The sequence below is a fragment of the Myripristis murdjan genome, chromosome 21, assembly GCF_902150065.1.
Source record: "Myripristis murdjan chromosome 21, fMyrMur1.1, whole genome shotgun sequence".
Taxonomy (NCBI): domain Eukaryota; kingdom Metazoa; phylum Chordata; class Actinopteri; order Holocentriformes; family Holocentridae; genus Myripristis; species Myripristis murdjan.
Window position 1 is genome coordinate 15,698,747 of NC_044000.1, and position 23,973 is coordinate 15,722,719.

Genomic DNA, 23,973 nt, shown 5'->3' on the forward strand with positions numbered 1-23,973 from the left:
TTTCTCACTGTATTCTGCAGAGGGCGCTTTTTACTAAGAAATTCACCAAATATGCTGTTGAATAACCTACACAAGGTGGTGTTATCAGTGACTTCCCCAATGGTGTGAAATTAATTTAGCATAAATATAAGAAACTTAACACACAAGTGATAAAGATCGAAATGACTTTCAATTCAGTTTATTTCAAAATCATGTTAAAAATGACACAACTCAACATACTGTAATGTGAAGTCGGCTTTATCTACAGTTAGAAACCAAACACATTGAAACATTTATACCATTTTGTGCAAAACTTATGCCATTTCACAGAATATGAAATAGAATCAAAATAAAGAAATCAGGCACATGAAGCTTTACAACTCACAACCAGCATGAAACATAGGACAATTTTAAGACAGAGAAGCAATTTACTCATTACAGACTGCTTTAGTAAACCACAATAAATACACATTTCAATATATCATTCATAATAAATACTGAAAAAATCAAACACAGGATTACTTAACTGGATGCAATGTCACTGTATCTAGCCTTCTCATATGCTTTGGCACACTTATTCTGTATGATAGGCCATGTTGATGGCACTGATTGCCTGCAAGCAGTCTGTACACTTTACCACTGAGGTGGCATGAGAGGTCCCAGCGACTGCACAGTCACACAATTTCAGTACTGACCCTTCTGATTTCAATGGAGGGGTGCATTATTTGCAAGCTTGGAAGAGGGGCAAATATCCTTATTCATGCAGGAGCAAAGAGCTCAAGGTGGAGAACTTCAGCAAGGTATTACAGTAGTAAATATATGCACTAAATTATTGCAGTCCCCCAATTGCAATTTTGATATGAGGCATTGAATATATCACAAGCAGTTTCCTTTTCATGTCAGTAATTTTATAAAGAGGTGTTAAAAGGTTATTTACAGACTTTTGGTAAATCATATTTTTTCCCTTTATCTCTTTAGTCATTTTCAATGGCTCAAAGAACTCAGTCATATAGTTATTAAGTACTGATATGAATGAAATTTGATAATAAGCTTTGATTGTCAACCTTGAATGTTTCTTCTCTTCATATAAATGACAAAAGTGTGGGTCAGTCTCTTCACTAAACGGATGGTGCTTCCATGTATAATACTGGAGTACCCTGACATCTGCACTCTGACATCATATTCCATCAATACCCATTTTCAGTTCGCTTTATGGTGGTTTCACATCTAAGAGAGAGTTAACCACTGAATAGCCTTAAGCCACTCAAACTATTGCACTTAACGTTTGAATCGCACAAACCAGCATAATTATTAGATCTGCATAAATAAACATCTCAATTATCAATAACGTAACGGTAACTGAGAGGAATGTGTGTGTTTTTGATCTTATACTGCATTCATAAGCAGTAGTTGTCGCTAGTTAATTTATGGAATTAATATTTGTTTGGGTCATCAATAAAATCATGTCTAGTACATATTCTCTGACAGAGACTGGTTACTGTTGTCAACGGAAGCCCCATGTGCCAATTTACTGCTTATGATAATTATATTCTGTTGTTCCCATAATGAATCGTATACTTTTGGAGATATGTCAAAGTGCTACTTTAGTAATATCCCTGTATCAGTGAATGCTTCAAAAGAGTAAATCTTTCATTTGTGGTGACACCCCATAACCACATTATTCCAAGAGACAACAATAAAAGAGTGAACAATAAAAAAGTGGAGCATAACCACCTGAGGGGGCACATTATTCCACTGTTCAAGTATGTATCATTTAAAAACAACTGCATGCCATTGGACCCCTACACAAAAGTGCAAAAGGCTATGAATTGATTTTTGACATGTCTGAAACCTTTTTATGCTATTGACATTGTATTCCAAAGATACAAAGTATAAGTCAGGGTATTTCATGCTTTTCAAAACCATAGAAAAGCATGGATTAGTGACAAAAAGAAGAGAAATGTACATTATGTATATTGACATGTTTTTTTTGTTTGTTGGGTTTTTTTTATAAAACAATGGTCAATTTTTCATAAATGCCACTGAGATCCCCCAAACAGCATGCGTATTGTTATCAAAACATTTACAATATATAAGTATACACATAATTCAGAAACAATAAATAAACTGTGACAATAAACCTTTTTTTTTTTTTGCACATTTGACACATACAGTAGACATAGAAAAGTTCCATCTACAGTACAATATCTGCTTAAAACTAGAACTTTACATCTGAAATTACAAGGTACATTGCACAGCATAACATTTTTGTTTCGACGTTTTTGATCTTTCCATCTTGCAGTTTACAGTACTGGAGCAACCTCAAGAGCGGATAAATCCTCAAAGAGACATTTCCATCATGAACCTATGGCTTAACAGTTACAGATGAAAATGTAATATGGTTCTGTAAATTGCTTTTGAAATTTAAGGTCAGATACTGTAAAAGGCCATGAATATGTTCCCTTAAAATACCACTTGGTCAGGCTTTGTTCTCAAGTAAAGACACAGAATGAAAGAACACTTAAGAAGGTGAGGCCCACTAAATGGCTGTGACCTCAGGGCAATGGTCTGGTAATGGGAGGTTCTTCGCGTTGTTTGCTAATAAGCGTATGTCAGAATGGCCATTGACGCTGGACTTTTGCTGCGGCTGCTCTGCTACTGAACAAGTGCTATTACTGCTGTAGGAATCCTGTGTGTTATTGTTCAGGTAGTTCTGGAAATCTGTCTGGTTCTGGTTCTGTGGCCCGGGCTGCTCCACAAATGCCGCTTTGGACAGGACTTTCTTCTCCTGTTCAGGTGTGCAGCAGGCCAGCGGGGTGACTGGCGTGCCATTGGACAGAGCGAAATGGTGATTAGCTGTGTATTGTTCCTCAGCCTGGGTAGGGTATTCTGTGTACTGCTCAGTTGCCACACTGAATGGTCCTTGGGGCATGTTTCCATTGGTAGTACTGACTGCGTCTTGGAATGCTAAGGCCTCTCCATAGGGTTCACTGGGCTGGCTGGCTGGGCCATTGGCTGAGACAGCACTGGAGCTCTCCAACTGATAGTACTCAGCTGAAGAGGGGGTGATTAAATAAGAGGTTCCATTCATATGGTTATCGTGTGCCACAGTGCCATCGGTGTAACACAACACAGAAGACAGGGGGACCACCTCGGTATGGGACACGGGCGGGGTCGTCATCCCATCCTCAAAGTTCTCCGACTTCTCTTCATCGTCCTCGTCATCGTCCTCGTCCTCAGAGTCGCTGTTGGCTAAACTCTGGGTGCTGGAGTCAGATAGTCCGCTACAAACGCTGCTACTGTCCTCTTCGTCTTCCTCATCTTCCTCATTGTCCTCCTCCTCATCATCATCTTCCTCATCCTCGTCCTCCTCTTCGTCATCTAGTGGCTCATCCATCTCGTCTGCGGTCTGCAGGTGCATGATGGTAGTCTGTGGGACGGGGTCTGACAGGGAGTACTCCAAGCTGTGCTGGGATTGCACAAGAGAGTTGGCGTTTCCTAGGCCGTTGGTTTCACTATGGTAACCGTTGGTGGGGGAGGCTTGCTGCTGCTCGCGACTCTTCTCCAGCTCAAGCTTCATTATGGTGTGCAAGAAATGGGTCCGAACACGGATGGGGTTGAACTCCACTCTTCCAGCTGCATTGCTGCAGCCCTCCTTCGTGCAGCCACATGGAAATGACATGCGATCCACCTAAAGAAAACATAACACTTTACTGTGCAATACCTTTGGTATTAAACAGACTGGCAATGTAGTTTTGCAATACCCTAAGAATGAAATGGACTGCAGCCATAGATTAAAAAAACATACAAATAATGTGTGTTAGTATGGTTACAATACAAATAGTTCTTAATTTCTGCCCTTTCTTTTTAAATTTTAGCGAGCTGGTGTGCAGCACCTGTTTCTGTTATATTATGAATACTTCCTGTTTACAAGGGAGAGGACATAGCACCAAATGAGGATATACTGTTAGTGTCATAGGATTTACCTGGCACTTGATTCCTGCTATGCTGCAGGCACAGGTCTCTGGGTCACAGAAGACTCTGCAGTCACAGCCACAGTCCTCCCTAGACATCCGGATGGCCCGCAGTTCATGTTTCTCTTCTACGTCAATCTTCTTTACCCCAGAGGAGCGCAGCAGTGCCCGCCGCTTCTTAGTGGTGAGGGGCTGCAGGAAGAAATATTCATCTACCTCTGTGTTGTCCAGATCGATGTCATCGTCAGAAATGTCCTCGGCTGTGAGTGTGTTGGCTTCCTCCGACTCCACTGTGCCATTCTTAGTCAGCTGAAAACAAGGAGGGATCACATTCAAGCCAGTTTGAAGGGTAAGCAAGGAGACAGCTCAGCCCAATCACAAATCCATTATGCATTTGATACTAGCTTCTATTAAATAATATAAAAGGGTATAAAATTTTGGCAAGACTAATACACTAAGGTTTTAAGAGGTAGAGTCAGACACTGATTAAAAAACACTTACCTTGAGTCTGATTGAGTTGAGTTTCTCCTCTTTCAGGTGGTCTCTCAGCATGTCTCTGTGGATTCTCTCCTGTTCCAGGGCAAACTCTCCAAGGGAGTACTGTCTCACCCAGCTGTGCCTGTTGGACATACCCAGCGTGCTGCCACCCTGGCTGGGCACACTGGTGAAGCCCTGCCGCCGGCTGAAGTAGTATACTGTCACATTCTCAAAATGCACCCTCCTTGTCCGCAGGCGCTTCTCCCGCTTCAATATTGAGTCAGCTGCAAAGGAAAATAACCAGTGGAAGTGTTAACAATGGGATAGTTTTAGTCCGACTGCATCAACCAAAGTAAAATAAAATGTGTGATCCTGATAATCAGCATTTGCAATTTCATATCAATTCCATTTGGTAAGAATAAAATCTCTGTACAACAGATGATTCCATTAAGAACTCTTTCAGAATACCAGATTTTTTTTTTTAAATCATTTTCATGGTCAAATAAATATATTCTTTCATACTGGAACAGTACAATTTTATATCTTTATATACCCACATAAAGCCTATTAAGATATTCAATTGATGCATCATATGGCAAAAAAGGCATTCATATTTGTTAACGGTAATGTCCTTTATTGCCTGAAATCTGACTGATTCCTTCTTGCCAGCATTACAGCTAGCCTTCACATATCTTTAACTCAATAAAGCTTTGTACGGAAGGATTTCATCATGTCTCTGTGCTTCCACTTGGCATGCAAGTCCTCAGTGTGTCTTTTTAAGGACAGTTCTACAAAAGGGAGGGGCAGAGAGGAGGGCAACGGTGGAGCATAAATAATCCCCTGCCTGGCCCAGAGATGTCGAGTGCTGGTTCACAGACGCAGTGTTCCCAGCGTTCACCCCATATCAGACAGACAGGACAAATAGAAACCATCTGGTTCCAACAGCTCTCCTCCCCATGCAAGAGGGACAATGCATTTCATTACAGAAATCAACTTGTCAGTCGGAGGATGCCGAGCAGGACCTAGTTTTATTCATCCACAAAAAGGAATGTAAAACAGCGCTCAGCCTGTTTTAGGTGTCAAAACAGTAAAAGGATATGTTTACTTTTATATAATCTTTTGAGGATGTTTTTCCCGTCTACCTCTCATGTCTAATATTAAAGCTTTTAAGAAAAAGGTCTCACAGGTATATTCCTATTTTGAAAGCTAATATCAGCAGATGTTCCTTTACCCAAGAAACATTATATTAAAGCTCTCAGACCTGAATGGCTTTCAGTTGATGTAAAAAAAACAAAAAAAAAAAACAAAGACATTAAACCAAACACATCACATTTCCTCCTCTACTAACAACAATTTAAGCCCAACCAAGACTTGATTATCCGTATCTCTTCCACGGCAATCAATTAGTGTGCATGCATGACACTTCACTACAGAGTGCAGTCTTCGTTCCCTTGTCCCTTTTAGCTGACCTTCTCTAGCCCCCAGCTACTAGCAACTGCAGCTGACACAGAGGCCAAGCTCAGCCCCCTAGGGATGCAGCACCCTACTTATGTCTCCAAGCCCCCTCTCTACAGGGAGGGGCCCTGTCACCCAAGTGCCCATCACTCACAGAAAAAAAAGCATCTTCAAGACTTGAATTTAAACTGCAGCAAAGCTGTGTTTGACATCAAGTAATAGCCTAAATTGATTTATTTTCAAGTGATAGCTTGAATTGATGTATTTGGCAATTATTGAATTTTCCAAAAACAAATCCCACAGCTAAGTCACGCACCTACATGCAAAGAAAGATATGTAAGCACTGCACATACACACGTGCGCACACACACACACACATACACACGTGCGCGCGCACACACACACACACACACACACACACACACACACACACATATTCTCTAGTATGAGTCATGTCTTTTGTTTTATGAGTATCCCATTATTGAGATGTTTGGAGGCAAGTCTCTAGATGCTCCAAAATTCCCCCCCAGGGATTAATAAAGCACCTCTCTATAATCTGTCTCACTAGCATTCTGTCTGATCTCTTTGAGCTTATGATTCCCACATGCACTGTGCTGCTCCTCAGAGATGACGCTAATGTCCTTTTGAACCTGCAGAGGAAACATCCTTTTTGTGGTAGTTTTATCACCAGTAACAAAATGCTTTCTTTTATGCAAAGTCACTTCAAGATGGGAATTACTATGAAATTACTCTGGCTGTCACCCCACTTTTGAGGCATTTGTGTATTAAAATAAGTAGCACTGCTAAGCTTCATAGAATTTCAGCTGTGACCTAAGTGAACTTAAGTAAACCCACACAAATGTTTTTTTTTCAAAGCTTTAATCGAGGTAAACACATCTACTGCTGCTACTTACTTTAATCTTTTTTTCTTAAATTAAATATTATTTTGTATTCTTATTTTTACCCTCCATGGCCTCCCACCTCATTTTATGCATGTATTTGTCATGTTTTCTTTATTTATACAATAAAGACATGTGCCAAAAAATAAGGTTAGTTCCTCCTAACAGCTCCTAACAGTCACCTAAGACATCAGGTTAGCAAGGAGCTCCTGAAAAAAAGCAGCAGAGCACAGGTATATGTAAATGTACTAAATGTTCTTAGACAGTAGTTACATATAGTACATGTACCAGCAATGTTGAGCACACACACACACACACACACACACACACACACACACACACACACAGCCAGAGACTGCATCAGCTCATTCATCTGGCTCGGCCTGTATGCTGACGCTGTTCCTAATGAGAGAGGCTGCTTGCGCATCCTTCTCCTTTATTACAGCACTGGGCCCTTACAGTCAGTCAGGTCTGCTCTGCTCTGCTCTTCTCTCCTCTCCTCCCCTCTCCTCCTCTGTTTAGCCATGACTGTAACCTCATATCACACAGTAATAATAAGAGCTCCTCTATCAACAAACATGCAGATTTGTTTTGCTGCTTTTTTTTTCTTACCTGTCCGCTGCTTTTTATTTTGAGTTACAGAATTAGGTTGGCTTTGGGTATCATTCCCACATTGAATAAAAACCAGTTCAATGCTCTCATACTGTTTTCCTCAACATGAAATAATGACATTTATCGTACTGGTTTTCAGTGTCAGCGCAAGTGTTAGATGTATAAAATACAATGTGTGCATTTTGGAGACGGGTACTCACGGGTGAAGGGGCCTGAGGCAGAGGGGTTGACACTGTCACTGCTATCCCCACTCTCACTGCAGGAGACCTCATCATCAGACTCCCTCAAGGAAGAGCACGGCGAGGAGGAGGCTTCCACCTCCTCAAACTTCCTCTTCAGTATTCCACTCATGGCCCTCCGCATCTGCACCTGGAACAGAACGACAGCACAGGGGCCACACATTATCTAATATCCAGCTTAGGACCTCCACAATCCTCAATACACTCAATTAGTTATGAGACGCACACTCCCCCTCCTATCACACACACATACACACACGCACGCACACATGCACACACACACACTCCTCCCCTACCGCCATCCCAGCTCCCAGGCGTCCCCTGGGCGATTGATCACCTTGGCACAAAGGAGCTGAGATGGAAGGAGAAAGCTGCTAATTGCATACTACGTCTGCCTCACAGGAAGTTCACTCCACTGCCTTTGATTGAGTGGCCAGAGAAAAAAGAGACTTGAGCAACTTGTCTTGCACTGCTACAGGTCAGCATGGCAATCATAAAAAAGGAAGAAAAATAAAATAAGACTCGCTGACTGTTTCATGCAACACTTAAGATTTTGTTAATTGTGAACAAGGAACAGCTGAATTGTGTTGTATGCCCTAAGCTGGTTTATATCAGCCTCTAGCAAAACAGAGGAATTATGTGATTGCACTTAATTGCTGTTTCACCTAAAAAAAATACACAATGCATCAAAAAACTGATTGAAAATATCCACTGGCTTCAAAATTAATTAACTGGCATCTTATGGGAAATTAAAAAACACAGCTTGTTCTAGGGAATGCAATGAATTCAAATGTGCATATGTTTTGTTCTGTGTGAATGTGTGAGTGTATGTTTGGGGTACAGTTACATGTGGGAATGTGTACCTATGTGCGAGCTTGTGTGTGTGTGTATATATGTGCATGTAGTGTATATGTGTGCACATATGTTATGCATTTCCTTGTACATATGGCTCGTTATATGACTATATTATGATATGTTTGGCAAGCATCTGCAAAACAAAATATGTTTTGTAAATATATCACATAATCCCGCATTAGAAGAGGAACAGGTGAAGAAGCAGCTGTTGACAGGAAATAATGAGTGACATCCTGTAGGTCTGTGAAGAGCTCCTGCTAAAGTGAAAGGGTCAGAATTCTCCCACAGAGAATAACAAAAAGCCTCAGCTGAATGCAGCCGCTGTCAGAGCAGACCTCTGTAAAAATCTATACTAGGACAGGCTATAATTTAGCTGGGTTATTACACTGCCATCCAATCTTTTACAGATGCAGTCAATAATCAAGTCAAGTATTATAAAGCATGGTAAAACTAATAGCTACAAAAGACCAATAGACAACTATCAGCTTATCCCAGCTACACATCCTAGCAGCGATAATATTACCATAAAGTGCTACAATCTTCTATGGCTGTGAAGGTGCAAATAAATGTTTATAGCACTTCATACAGGGAGTGTTGTAACAAAATTGTTGCAGACCACTTCAATACCAATTGAGATGAGCCATTAACTCCTTCTGACTGATGATGCAATTAGACAAATAAACAAGAACAAGCTCATCAGTCAACTACCCTAATACTAATCACCATTATACTGAAACCAGCTCCAATAAGTGCTGCATTGTAACTGTCAAACAATATATTATTTTGATTGCTGCCTTCTCTCTTTGAATAATATGCTGCCACTCGTTCTGGAGTCGTAATGGCTTGTAATGTAACAGGACTTATTTTGATGTTGATTAGGGCTCATAACATTAGACACCAATGAATTTATAGTCTCAGTATTTTCCATAAATGTATTTAGTTCATATTTGCCATAGCCTTGTGCTCCCTTCTTGTGACAGCAGTAGTTGGAATGCCATGTCATATTCTAAAATAAAACCATAACCACAACACAGCCGCTGTAGCAGGGCAAGGAGTGCTATGACTGGCAGCTTTCCCCTCACTCCCTTTTCTCTTGGAAACTGGAATCAGGAAAGACAGCATACAGCTTCACCCAGTCCTAGTCTGTCTATCTGCCAGAGCAGCTTGTGGGGGAGTTCCATTCAGAGAGAGCCACAGTGTTTCATCTGGGCTCTGCTATCGACTCATTACAGATGCAAATGCTGCCTGAGAGACATGCTGCCGGAGAGAAAGAGGTGGAACCAAGAGAGGACTGGCGCTGCCAGCCAGAGGGTCATTGTTCCCAGGAGACTGTGCTTGTTCAGTGCTGTGACATGGCACCGCTAGCACTTGGAGAACCTCCAGAGTCAACAGCTCTACCTACAACTAAGGAATGTGAGGCATTTACATGGGAGAGAGTGCAAGAGAAGGAAGTCAGTGAGGACAAGCCCATTGTAAAAACTTGCCTTCCAAATGGACATCAGCATCTTCTGTCTTAAGCTACAGCTGCTGGGACAACTGCTACCACATTCTCTGAAAGCAATAACTGGGACAGATCATGTATTTACTGTAGCTTCTAAATGATCATGATGAGACATAATGGCATCAAAAATATCCTGCAGGGATATATTCCTGAAACATATTAAATTAGTCAAAACTGTCTTTCATAATCTAAAATATCTAGAACTAATAATCTCACATCAAAACAATGAAAAGAGAAAACAAATTGCTTTTTTTTTTCTTTCTTTCTTTTTTTTTTTTCTTTTTTTTTTTTTTTTTTAGCATACTTCATTTGCTAGCAAACATGGGTGGAAATTTCCACAAGGAAAGACCTGTGCAATTTTTGTCTATTTCCTAGCAAGGATCCTAATTAGATACCATTGTTGGAGACCGATTCGTATGCTTAGACCTCAGCAGATGCTGCACTAGGCTTTGATATCCAAAAGTGGTTTCCATGGAGATTCTAATGTACTCTCACACAACTAGTGATTTCCCATCTGACAGTGCATTCAGCGTTACACTTTGTATATGAAGGCCCTTCATACTACAGCATCAATGTTAGTGCAAATCTAGTATTTAATAAATATTATAAACTAATTATGTTTATGAACTGAACATACTACTAGAATAAAAATAATTCATCTATGCATTCATTCACATTAGAGCAAATTAATGCATTATTAGCTCATTTATATCTAAATGTTGTCAGTTCAGTGATATATCTATAACTGAACTAATATGAAAAGTTAAAATCTTGACACTGGATGGGTATGACATCACGTGCAACAGAACTGTGGGTAATGTAGGCTGAGCCTGTATCCTCAGGGCTTAATAGAAACCAGAGATCAGAGATTGTTCCTCCTCTCCAACAGCTCTTTCTTTGTCTTCTTCAATGTTGCTTCCCCACTAATCATGGCTGGGCAGCATACACCATGGTGCAAGAGAGAAAATCCCAGGGAAAATAATGCAGCAAAAGCCTGCTTGGAAAGCCCCTCCCTGTGTTGGCTTCTCTGAGCACACACATGCACTGTGGAAACCAACTCCAGTCCTTAATCAACAGCATTCACAGCACTCTACAACACTTGCATTCTGAATCCAATTATTTTTTTTTCTTCCCCCTTTCATTCACATGGTTCCCACAATCACAGTAAACTGATGTGACAACACAAGGCTCAAACACTCATTCCAAGTGATGCCAACAAGCCCATGGCATCTGGAGCAAGTCATGACACATCAGTCCTACAATGAATACATTACACTTCTCTGTGTGCCAGCCCTTACAGGAACAACTGACCTGTGTCCACTGGCAGATTGCGACTCCTTTCACCTCTTCTCACAGTAGCACAGTCAAACAATAATAAATGTGGCTACTCAAAAAAGGTGAAACATGATGAATGAAGAGGTTCCCATTTTGTTTCAGTCCACTGACTTGCGGCGACCCCTGTACTCAAGGGGCATGAGAAAAAGGGTGCAGGAGTGTGGGAGAGACTTGTAATTTTCCAGCTCTGACTCCACTGCCGGTACCATATGCTTTATTGTTGCATGACGATAGTCTCTCTCACTTTAACTCTGTCTGTCTCTCTCTCTTTCTCTCTCTCTCTCCCTCTTTCTCTCTCTCTCTCCCTCTCTCTCTCTGTGGCCACACAAAGGCTCATTAGCTGCAGCCGGCTGAAAGGCAGGAGCCTGACTGGAGCAGAGTGGAGCAGAGCAGAGGCAGCCTGTGAGATCACATGGGTGGGATGTCTGAGAGGGAGAGAGAGAGAGAGTCAGGCGTGCCTCTGCTCCTGCTGTCTGCAGATATTTTTACCAACATGAGCTAGGGAGAGGGGGAGGGAGGAGGAGGAGGCAGAGGTATGGGGGGGTCAGGAGGAGAGAGAGACACAGAGAATAGTGGAGAAATAGATAAGGGGGGGGAGTATGAGAGATGCAGGGCAAGGGAAAAAAGGGGGGTGTATAACAGAGAGATGCAGACAGGAGGGGATTCAGAGGGGAATAGTAAGGGGGAGGGGGCGAACGAGGGAGAGGTGGAGTGAGAACCACAGAAAGAGGGGAAGTGGAAAGGGTTGAGATTGGGGCAAGGAGCAGGAATGAGAGAAACATCTGATGCCAAGAACAACACAATAAGCCACTTATATTAATGGTCAAATCATAAAACTACAAAATAAGTGCAAAAATGTCTTATATAGCGACTAGAAACAAAAACTCAAGGAAGAAAACATTACATATTGTTCTTCCAAAAAAAAAAAAATGTTCGCAAAACTGGCAATGAAGCACTGCCAGCTGCAGAGCAGCTTTGCACAGAAAAAAGGAAATCTGAACATATTGCATACGCCTGTTAAAGGTCTATAAGCTAATACCAATATATGCTATCTCATGTAATCATAATCTCAGCCAAAGCTAGTGCTAATCAACCACAGGCAATAGCATTTGTCAGCAGTGAGGTGATTGTGGGCCCAACACTTCCTATGCCAGGAAGTTCTGCTGAGAGTTAGTGAGGCCCCAGCCTGTGAAGTCAAAGAGCCATGATATCATTCTTGCACTCAATTGGACAGTGAATCAACATAAAGTCTCTGCACTTCCTCATACAGGACAGCATTAAGCCTGCAGGCTTTTCTATGGCCAGCACAATATTACAGTTATTACAGACAAATGACAGTTGTTGAGCACAACCACAACATGCAATGGAGTAGAAAATGATTTCCTAAAGTCCTAAAATAAATACCTCATACCCAGAATTATGGGACAGGCCCATGCAAGAAAAGGTCAATCAACTATACTTCTTATTTGGCAACTACAGCCTGCACTTCACCTCCACCACTGCCAAGCAAAATTTGAGGCAATGGCACAAACTGGCAGGTTTTAACATGACTATTAAGGGCATAATTTAAATACCTTATGGTTTAGGCAGATGGTTGCAGTGTCTGAGAGAGTCACCTTTCATTAAAAGTTTGATATAATGGCATTTGTATCCTTTCATTTATGCTCCTGTAAAAACAGCCACCAGTATTCGCACTGAACCTCTTCGATGACAGCACTGCTTTCCTCCTCCATCCCACTACCACGCCGCCTCTCCCTAACACTGTTCATACCACCTCTGTATGATATAATTAACATCATTCAGTCACCAGCCACCCTCAAAGCCTCATTAGCAACCAGCAATGAGTTCAGTTGGTAGCACCGCCTTCAAACATTATCACAGATTTAAATCACAGCTTTGTTAAACCAAACGTCACTACTGTGAAATTATTACTACTATGGACAGAATTGAGTATTTAGTAAGAACAAGGCTGTTTCCTAATTCTTCAAGGCACTATATAATCTATGTTGAACTAAAGGGTTTCTGTGCCTGCTGAGTTCAGCGAGGGTTAAGGCTACTTTGGCCACTGAAATGCCTCCTTCTAAATATGCAATTTTCATACAGGAAGCCAGTCAAAGTCCAAAAGCCATGACAACACAGGCGGACACTGCTGAGTACAAGATTAGAGTTAATCAACAGCTGAACCAGATGGGCCACAGAACAAGTAAAGATAATATTACTGCTGCAGCTGCAATGATATATAAATCTAAATGGATGATTCATATAGATGTATACTTTTTACACTGAGCTCTGTAAGATTATTGAGTGATGATGGTTATTATCAATTTTGCCCACTTCTTTAACAAGCTGCTACCTACAGGTAGTAATGAAGATGTAGATGCTGTTTTTTTTTTTGTTTTGTTTTTTTTCCAATGTAAGCATTCCCTCAGTGAAGTATCACATTTTTTAATCAAACTGTGATGGACCTGTTTGTTGATATTACTAATCTGTGTCACTCCCCTTGCTGAATGCAACGGGCACCAACTTCCACTGTTTGAATTGAAATTACTACCAACCACCAACTTGGCCTTACTAGGAGGAAACCTGATCTGTCCTTGGTAATCTGTCCTTGCAAGACCTCACTACAGGGTACAGGTGTAGGTCACTAGGTTAGGTTAGGAGAAAAAAAAGAAGGGGCTAAAAAAAAAAAAAAAAAAAAAAAAAAAACTCACTGAAGCAAAGTAAACTAAACTCTGCTGTACTCCGTTGGACAAGCAACCGTTTGACTTCAAATTTGAACATTTGGTTGTGTGAATAGGGCAAAAATGGGTCAGTCCAGTATGGTACAGATTCCAGAGGGCTGCATGAACATAGTAACCAGGAGAACAAAGCATGCTGACAATACACATTACATATGAGTCTAATTTCACAACCTGGCTGTTGTTTCCATCACGTCTTCGGGAACCTTTGATACAATCATTTGTATTACTGGAAGACCTCATCTGCATTCCTTTTATGATTCTTCTATGAGCATCACATACACAGCTCTATTACATAAAAATGCAAAACATAAGCTGGAGAGATGGCATTTGTTACACAGAACACCATTGCGCCAGTGATGGTGACCTATATTTGCTCTGACTTTCAACTGGCTTTCTTATTTCAATGAAGAAAATTGGAGACAGCAAGCATAGAAATAAACATACAAAAGGTTTAGAATTAATCAAACTTCATTTGTGTGGCCAGGCTGTGATGTTGTATTGAGGTCATATGCAAATGATCTGCCCCACTCCCACTGAAAAAAGAAAATCAAGGGAAATTCTGAAACATGGCTTATCATAACATCTCCAAATACAGTATCCCTTTGTTTAAAGCAAATACCAGATGTTATTGTCCTCACTCTGGATGCTGATAATGTGAACGTTTCACGCATAATATTTTAAAGAACAATGAATACATGTTCATTTGGCCTTTGCACTTGTTTTGTGTTTCAGGGAGCATGAACAAAGTGAAAGCTAGAGAAGCATCATTTAAGAAATTCAGCCTTATACGCAGCATGAACTCTGATGCATGACCTTCCTAATAAAAAGCTTGGTACTTCTTGCAATAGCTATTCCCAGGGTCCCTTGACGGTGTAACACTGGCGACACAGGTGCCCTATAGGAAGATGTGGAGGGTGGCGGTGCGGTGGGTAGAGGGTTTTGGCAGAGAAATCCTCGACTAAGCAGAAGAGAGGTGAACCAGGACACAATTTTCAAGCCATGCCTTGATTTCTCCAAAGTAAACCCACCTGTATAGATAGATATTTTATTGTCCTCAAGAGGAAATTTTCTTTGCTTGTTCTATATCTGTATTTGCTTCTGCCAAACGCCTATGCCACTCAATATGGCTGGTCCCATCACAGAGTACTAGTGTTTCCACAGTGATGCAGCACACATTTATACAGCCCAGATGGCTTGGCAGATCCTTTTTTTTTTTTTTTTTTGAAGTGGCAGAAATATTTTTTTTTTTTTTGCCAGTACACCCAGACTGTCTAAGCACTGAGGGTGCATTCCAGTGTAACCAAGTGATGGGATCACACAGCAAAGACAAACCCTGAAACCACAAAAGATCCTGGGCCATGCAGGCAGTCTGAGGTTGTGTTCAACCTCATCCATCACTGGTGTCACACTCAGCCATAAACGGCAACCTTGGGAGGGAGGGAGGGTTAGAGCGATAGAGAGAAAGACAGAGGGAGATAGAGAGAGGCGAGGTCTCAGCTGGGTTCCCCTGAGGAGAGGCTGCAGCCTGGATGATTATACAGCTACAGATGATGTCAATGGAGGATCCCTGCCACTAAGGGAACACAAACACACTGCTCACATATTCAATGACACTGTTTTGTAGCGCAGGTTGAGACAGACTCCTAAATTATACATGAAAAGGCCACAGCAGAATATGTTTGGTGAGAGGTCAGGAGGCATTCTCTCTAGTACACTCTCTGACTGAGCGTGTGTGCCGTCATCACACATGTTCAGGGATAACACTATATACACAGTGATTTGCATCCTCATGTCCCCGGGGGGATGCGAAGCCACAAGGACCACACACCAAACACAAATCAATGCAAAGGATGGTTTAAATGAAAGCATTATGGATTACTTCTACCTCCCTAATAGAAAAATATAATGAGCACAATAGAAATGGCAGCGGCAAAATATGCAATAAAGCACATGGCTGTACTGTCATGAATCACTAATTATTAACAAAATACTCTTACCCACGGGAGAGAGTGTTTTGCTCGTGCATGAGCAAAACCTGCAGAAAGGTATAGCATGCTTTATCAAAACATTCAGCACTAGTGTAGTCAATTCCTAGCCAAATTAAAAACCGGCCTGTCGTTACTCTTTATAATGAGTCAGCTGGAGAGACACCTAACTGTAATGTCTTCAATTGGCACTGTTTACAACCATTTGGTGAAGCTGTTTTCCTATTATACGGGGAAATAAAGATCAGATGGACAAATTACAGAAATAAAGAACATCAACTGTCAAATATGGTGATATTCATTTTCAGTCAGCTTTGGGAGAATTACACATATGCAAGGCAAAAAAAAAAACATTCTACAATTAAACACAAAGGAATCCATTTAAGGAAATGTAGCGACATCTACAGATTTATGCAAATGAGGCTTCACATGCGCTCTGTACATTTGTTAACTTGCTCTTGCCTGAGGGTGCAGACAGATCTGCTCCACACACATGAAAGGGTGGGAGGGAGGGAGGGGGAGAGGGAGGATGGAGGGATGGAGGGAGGGAGAGGGTAGGAGAGGGAGGGAGTCCAGCCCACTGTTCAGCACTCAGCACACGGAGGAGCTGCAGCCTGGTGATGCCTGCTGCAGCCTCCCTCCTGCAGCTAGAGAACAGCCTTGTGCTGGGAACCACTGATCTCCTCTTCCTCCTCTTAGAACAATAGAGGAAGCACAGCTCACTATTATCCATATGGGTCCAGAGCCCAGGGTGACTAAGGAAAAGGATTAAAGCACCACGACTAAATATGTACCTGGACTCAGAGTACACCACCTAAGGTTAGAGATAATCACCATTAAAAATACATTTTAAGGCATATTCATAATGGAATATGCTGACATCAACTTGTTGTGAGCTGCAGGTGCAGGTCATTCACGCCCTGAGATGATATCGCTCTTTGATTCCTTCACATTACACTACCAGCATCACCAGTGTCTGAATGAAATACAGCTCCACGCTTAAATCAGGGTTTAATCTTTCAGAGCAAACACAAATATCTCATCCGACGTCTCTCTCTTAAGACAACAGTCTTTGGTGTCATAAGCTATGATCAAAATACACCGCAGCAGATAAGTACACATAGAACTTACTCGCTCCACATTCAAAACTTTTGTTTTGATTTGCTGTAATTCGAGTCACACACAGTGGAGGCATAATCAGGTACTTTCACCCTCATGTCAATCACAATGCTCACCTGAATTATTCATGGCACTATATTTTATTTATGACTGCATTTTCCCATGCCACCTGAAAGTTCGCAGAAGCCGGTTTGCTGGCAGAAACAGAGCTGCCAAAGCATTTCATAGAGACAGGGATGCTTTCATCTCTCACACAGGCTGGGAAAGCAGTGGGATGTGGGGTTCATATTCTGCAGACAAGCCTTATCATTTATATATAGCCAGTATCTGTTGAGATCTTGACGCATTTTCATATGCAAAACATCAGCGCTGTTATCTGAGAAAATTTGTGAAATAGGCCAGGCTTGTATGTGATTATACCGTAAGGTGAATTAGACTGATATAAAAAACAAAGTGACACAAAGCATTTCCAGAGAAAAATGAATATGATTGGTGGTTCAGATTACACACAAAATATTCTGTAAGGGTGTTATTCAAGGGCTCCTTTTCAAAGGTTCATAATTATGGTATATAATTCCAATATAATGTTTTGGAGTCTGAAATATTCTGACAGAAGCCCTTTTTAAATTTTACTGTAACACTTAGGCAGCAAGATTATGTGTGAAAAAGGTAATATTCTGTTCATATTGTCCAAGGTTATGCTATTAGATTCCATTATTGTGAGTTAAAATAATTAAATCTCCTTTATATTCCAAAGTGTACCAAAACAGTGCTAAGGCACATGTATTTATAGCACCATTTAAAATTAAGAAATGATATTTGGCCAGTAGCGGTTTTAGGCACGGGCGAAGCGGGCAGCCGCCCGGGGCGGCATATTTTCATGTCACGTGGGGGGCGGCATGAGCGCAAAAAAAAAAAAAAAAAAAAAAAAAAAAAAAAATCATCCTCGCTGCAAAGCAGTTTTCTATTACCGTATTTATCTGAATATAAGACAATATTTTTTCCATTGAAAATGCCCTGAAAAAACGCCCTCGTCTAATATTGGGGTCTAAGCAAACACACATGTATTGTGCTTGCATATAAACCAGTAGGTAGGCTCGCCTGATGCCGCAATTACCGGCGAATGGCCGCATTGCGCAGTCAATAATCAACCATGTTGTCTGTGTCACAGTCCGTTGTGCTGCTGCAGCCGCGTATGAACAAAAGTTGATTTATAATGAGAGGATGGCAGTATGTGTGTGCTGCTCACCTGTCAGATCCGACAGACCTGACCGGGTGGGCGCGGCACCTGTAAGCATCAAGCCGGTGCCGCGGCCGGCCCGCCTGATGCTGACCGGTGGCTTTTTTTTTTATACAAACAAGATTTTGTCCATATAAAAAGTATTTTTCCAAAAAAGGTATTTGTGCAGGTGTTGGCGCCCCTGCTCTGGGAGGGGCGCGTGTAGCCGCCAGAGGGGCACCGGTAGCGGCAGTTATCGCTTGGAAGTTTTCGCTGCGCGCGCGCGCGCGCGCGCGCGCGCGCGGCTAGAACGGAAGGGCGCAAGGCAGTAATTTCGCCCAGGGCGGCAACATGGGCAGAACCGCCACTGTATTTGGCTGATACATAAAGCAATATGTATGAACTGTCTGTCACTCAATCACCAATTTCAAGATAAAATATTTATTTATTTTGACTTTATTTGACCAGAATTTTATTATGTTTGGATTAAGGATTGGGATTGTAAAACCATGTTGGGATCCTTTAACAGCAACATCCGTGACAAAACTGTACAAATCACAAGGAATAATGTTGTTGAACCTAATATTTTTTCACTTATTATTTCATGAACTATCATTACTTTTTACAAGGCTTTCTCTCAGTTCGACAGCCTGGAGCACTGAACTACCATCATTTTGGTTCTATTATACCATCACAGGCAAAATAATAAAATAATTTGCGTCACTAAATTGTTTGTCACTTAGCCACTTTTTCTGGAGAAAAAAAAAAAAAAAGATTGGAAAAAACTGAGGCCCAGATTTCAAAAAGTTTGCAGCAGAACCACACTACAGACCTTTCTCAGATCCTTTTTAGGGGGATGTCTTCTTTAAATATCCCTTTCTGTTTTTGTATTATGCAAAATCTTACGCCAACATCTCTGCTGAATGACATTTGTACAAAGTAGCTTGCACCGCACTCCTTTGTTGTGTACTGGCCATTCTGTAACTTATCTTGTCTTTAATGATTTGATCCAAATTTGATTTTGTTGCATTTCACTGAAGCTTTCCATAACAATGCAGCAGCGGCATTATAACTGAATGAATTGTGGGAATCATTGATTGACTATATAAACTATAAAATTAAAAAATTAAAAATACGGCACCAATATGATAAACACTGATGAAAGGTGAGGAGTTATACCACTTTAAAGGTTAACAGAAGGCTACAGTGGCCTATACTGTGCATTTATAAGTGGTGCTGATAGGTCAAGTTCATTTAAAGGAAAAATTCAGACTAACACACAGTTAACGCTGTAAAAACAGGGATTGGTGATTTACATTTGTTTCATTTTGTTTGGTACTGCATATTTTGTTGTTCCACAGCTAACTAGGCAGAGATGAATCCAGTAAAGTCATCAGGAGATATTCTCAGCACAGCTACATTGGCATTTAATAGCAAAAACAAACAAACAATTCAAAGCAAAAACATTAGCTGTCAGCTTTCAATGCCAGCTCCTGAAATTATAGGAGCAAGTGTTTCTTTGTAGACTCACCAGTTTACACCAAAGTCAACAAACACACAGGGAGAAATCCCGCATTGACAAGGGAAGGCTCACTTCTTTCACACATTAAGCTCCATTGTAGCTCTGTCGCACACTGCTGATGCTCTCTATATGCACTGTCTGCATATTTTACCACAAAAAGATTAAAAAAAAAAAAGAAAATGGAATTGCAACCTACACACACACACACACACAAAAACCTGCACCAGAAATGTAAAGTAAATCACCAATTCCTGTTTTTAAACAGCGCTACTGTGTTCTAGGCTGGATTCCCCCCCCCCCCCCCCCCCCCCCCCCCTTCAAATAGAAAAAATATGTACTTCTTTCTTTACAGTTAATTAGGTGGTGACAGACAGAACATTCCAAATAGGTGTCATGGCAACATCTCAAGAGAGCATGATCCATGAAACCATGAAAGCCCAGAGCTCAGCCAGGATGGAGCCAAAGACACAAAAAGAGTCACATCAAAAGCTTCTAAATTGGGAGCGATGAGTCCCACTGAGACACACAATGTTGCTCTGTAATCTAAAAGGTTGATATTAGTTCACACTACATTCCTATATTTAATTGATGCTTACGCTTTTAGCGCAGTATCTGCAAAAAGAAAGTCTAATTAAAACATGCACAATGGGAATTATTGAAAAACAAATGAAATATGGAACATGGAAAAGGCCAATTGCTGTTTTGTCTGAGCTTCAATGGCCCTGAGGGTAGGCATTGTATATCAAGCAGAACAGCCCAAATGATCAAAAAGACACAAATCCATAATGTAAAGCACCATCCAGCTCATCCTCCCCAGAATAACTTCACAATTTGACCTTTGGCATGACTCTACAAGTGAATCTGGCTGGACCTGCGGGTCAAGTTTAAAGCCGTGGATCCTTGTCATTCTCACATGAAAGGAAACCCAAATTGATTTGGCTGTGAATGTGAACCTCTGTGTGAAGACAACTCACCCACGCCAGAGTCATGCAGGGAGACTCCTCTCAGTGCTGTTAAGCCATGCCACCTTTCCCGTGAATCTTTTATGGATCACATTCACTGTTATAGAGCCTCAGCCATCTGTGCTACAGTATGTAATACCAAAGCATGGTCGATTCATTTATTCAAATAAGCCAGCTTAATGATCCTGCTTTGCACCAGTAAATACATCTACTTAATGTTTCAGTGTCCTTTAACTCTATGCCACATGTACTAATTAAATCCTATTCCTCTGAGGACTGAGTGCTGATAGATTGGAGAAACAGATGGATTGAGGAGGAAAAATACAGAGCTACAGTGACAGAGGGACCTATCCCCTGCACCCCCCTTGTACCCCCCCACTGCACCTCCACCACACACAAACACATACACAACACACACACATACAGCGTCCACCCTCCTCACCTCTGAGATCTCAATCACAAAGATGGAATGGGTTGTGTGTGTGTGTGTGTGTGGTTCACGTTCATGTTTGAGTGCACGAGTGAATGAATGTGTCTGCGCACAGCACAGGACTGTTGGAGCCTCCTTCCTTTTTTTTGACAAAAGAGGCTGGTGGAGGAACAACAAAGAAGGCAGTGCTGGATAATGAGACATGCTGCCATATTCAAACCTGATATTACCACTTCAGCGGCACAGCGTGGGTCTCCTGCTCTCGCCACAGACTGACATCAAATTACATGACCTTTGCAATGTAGCCTTTTTTAAACAACGGTCAAGACACTGATTTACTTTAAATTGCAACATCGAAAAAAAAAAAATCCATTAGGGACTACATTTTTGTATGCAGTTGCATGCTTATGCACGAGGCCACAGCAGCAGCATTTTTTATTGTTATTATTAACTCAAACGCTCCAAATTATATGATGTCTATAAGTAATACGATATGTGCAAATTATTTTTAACAACTCAAATATAATTAAACAATGACCCCAATCATTTTGACAGCATATTACAAAAAAGTGCCAGTTCTATCTTTTTTGATAGCATACATAGATGTCAACATTCTGTGGCTTTAGTCAAAAAGCCAACTTGTTTCTTTACTGCCTTGTAAACTGCAAAGGCCTGAAAGTCATTCATTTGGACTACTGGTTGACTAAAAGACAAAATACTCTATGAAGCATATAATCCATCATATTTTAGGAAAAAAAATGATTTTTTTTCTTTGTCATTGTCATATCAGAGGAATCTAGTATCTGGTGTAATCCAGTGTGACTGGAGCAGCTATCTGTATTGAGTGAACATTGTTGTCTGCATTGAGATCAAATCATATCTCCTTATCAGAAGGTCTTTTGTGGCAGCGCGGCAACAGTTGTGCGAGCTTTTAACACCACCTATCTCGTAGTCATAAATTCAATATGGTAGTGTTTTGTTGAGACTGCCAGTGTCATGCAAAGATATTTCAGACTGCAAAAAAAGGAGGAGATAGAAGTGGTCTTACCTTAAATAAAATATATTACACTGCAGCAATCCACTTGTGTTCTGTGAAGAGTAGAGAAATATAAATGATAAATGATATGTTATTTCTACAGCCGGGAAAGCAGAGTATTTAACTGACTATGTAACAACCATGTCATTTCTAGATGCAGAAGAGATCATACAAAAGGTGACATGAAGTGATTTTGTTGTCATGCTGTTTGTTGTGCTTTGTTTCATGTACCAGCTGGTACAAGGCTCCACAACAAGATGCACTGGCACCGCACACAAAATCAAGTCATTATTTTCTAACACCATTGCTATCACTATGGCAATGTAAAGACTCTGTCAGGGAAGTGTGGCTTTACATTAACAGTAATGATGTATGGATGACTGACAGAGGTGTTTCTAAGTCTCTTTGTGAAACAGTCTTTTTTTTTTTTTTCTTGCAGAAAGGGGGAGAGGTCTCCTGGGAGGCAGAGGGGGAGTAGGCACTCTCTGCCACAGCTGCCTGTTCTCCAGGAGCCTCTACAGGGAACCAGGCTCCCCGCTCCCAAGTGGGCTGCATGGGAGGCTTTCAGCCAGTTGGCTTCATACCAGTCAGTTGGCTTCTAGTGACCAGTATGACACACATGTGGATGCTCAAAAAAAAAAAAAAAAAAAAAATGCACAAAGGCATGAGAAGTCTAACAAGCCTGATCTATTTGGCTTTCTCTCTCTCTCTCTCTCTCTCTCTCTCTCTCTCTCTCTCTCTCTCTCACACACACACACACACACACACACACACACACACAATTACACACACACATATATATACAAACACTTTGCATTCTGTTCTGTAGCAAAGTGCTTGATCAACAAAATGACAACCATGTTCAATGTTTTGAATGGAAGAGAGACATAATTATGCTGATGCACTGGCATACTATTCAAACTTCAGTGATCACTTTATCTGCAGCAATAGGATAGAGCACAGAGTTGCAATATAAGTATGGTGCCCCAAAGAGCTTGAGAAATTGACAATTAAGTGATATACCCAAAATGGCCAAGAACATATGGATATGAATATGAATAAAACTAACCTAAAAATCTCCTTTACACAACACAGCAAAAATGGGAGGCAAACATCACATAGCTTTCATTCAAGTCAATATGCATGTGATAAACAAATACAGCCTATATAACAGTATATGCTCAGAATCGCCATACTTACCATTCATTTCGTTTACTATCACCAGTAACCAATGCTCGGCCAATGACGCCCCTCTCTCAATGAACTTGCAAATTTCTCCCTAGACCATGTCACGCTTTTCATCTATGGAAGGGCTCCGCTGTTGTGAAAAAAGACATCATTAACAATGCTGCTCGACCCCCAATTAGTGTGTGACTACCCGGCACAATTGTCGCATCCACAGTGCCGTCACAGACACTCCTTCCGGCTGCTGGGGGAACAATGGTGCAGCATCGGACTGACAGCTTCACGGACAACGTGACTCCCTCTGTCCAATCATGTGTTTATAGACCAGGAATCAGCCGCAGAGCACTGCCTACTGTGGGCTTGAATGTAACTCTCACTGTGTCATGTGCGGCTAATGTGGCTGAGAAGGTGGGCTTAAATTAAAAGAAAAAAAATATCACGGTGAGAT

General features: G+C 41.2%; 1 protein-coding gene across 1 annotated transcript; it reads right to left on the reverse strand.

Moving 5' to 3' along the window:
* Window positions 1-163: 163 nt before the first annotated feature.
* csrnp3 (cysteine-serine-rich nuclear protein 3) lies at window positions 164-23,760 on the reverse strand. The gene is made up of 6 exons (XM_030080733.1): window positions 23,541-23,760; window positions 22,353-22,393; window positions 7,597-7,765; window positions 4,455-4,714; window positions 3,966-4,262; window positions 164-3,670 (listed from the first exon to the last, which is right to left on the reverse strand). Exons 3-6 carry the CDS (start codon window positions 7,757-7,759, stop codon window positions 2,519-2,521), a joined length of 1,872 nt encoding a protein of 623 aa, XP_029936593.1. The 5' UTR covers window positions 7,760-7,765; window positions 22,353-22,393; window positions 23,541-23,760; the 3' UTR covers window positions 164-2,518.
* Window positions 23,761-23,973: the final 213 nt, after the last annotated feature.

Bases quoted from the DNA above. Each gene is read 5' to 3' on its own strand.
- csrnp3 (XM_030080733.1), bottom strand. From the start codon at position 7,759: ATGCGGAGGGCCATGAGTGGAATACTGAAGAGGAAGTTTGAGGAGGTG. The intron at 4,263-4,454 runs GTAAGTGTTTTT...CCTTGTTTTCAG, and splicing joins TCAACTCAATCAGACTCAAG to CTGACTAAGAATGGCACAGT. The intron at 3,671-3,965 runs GTAAATCCTATG...TGTTTTCTTTAG, and splicing joins TAGCAGGAATCAAGTGCCAG to GTGGATCGCATGTCATTTCC.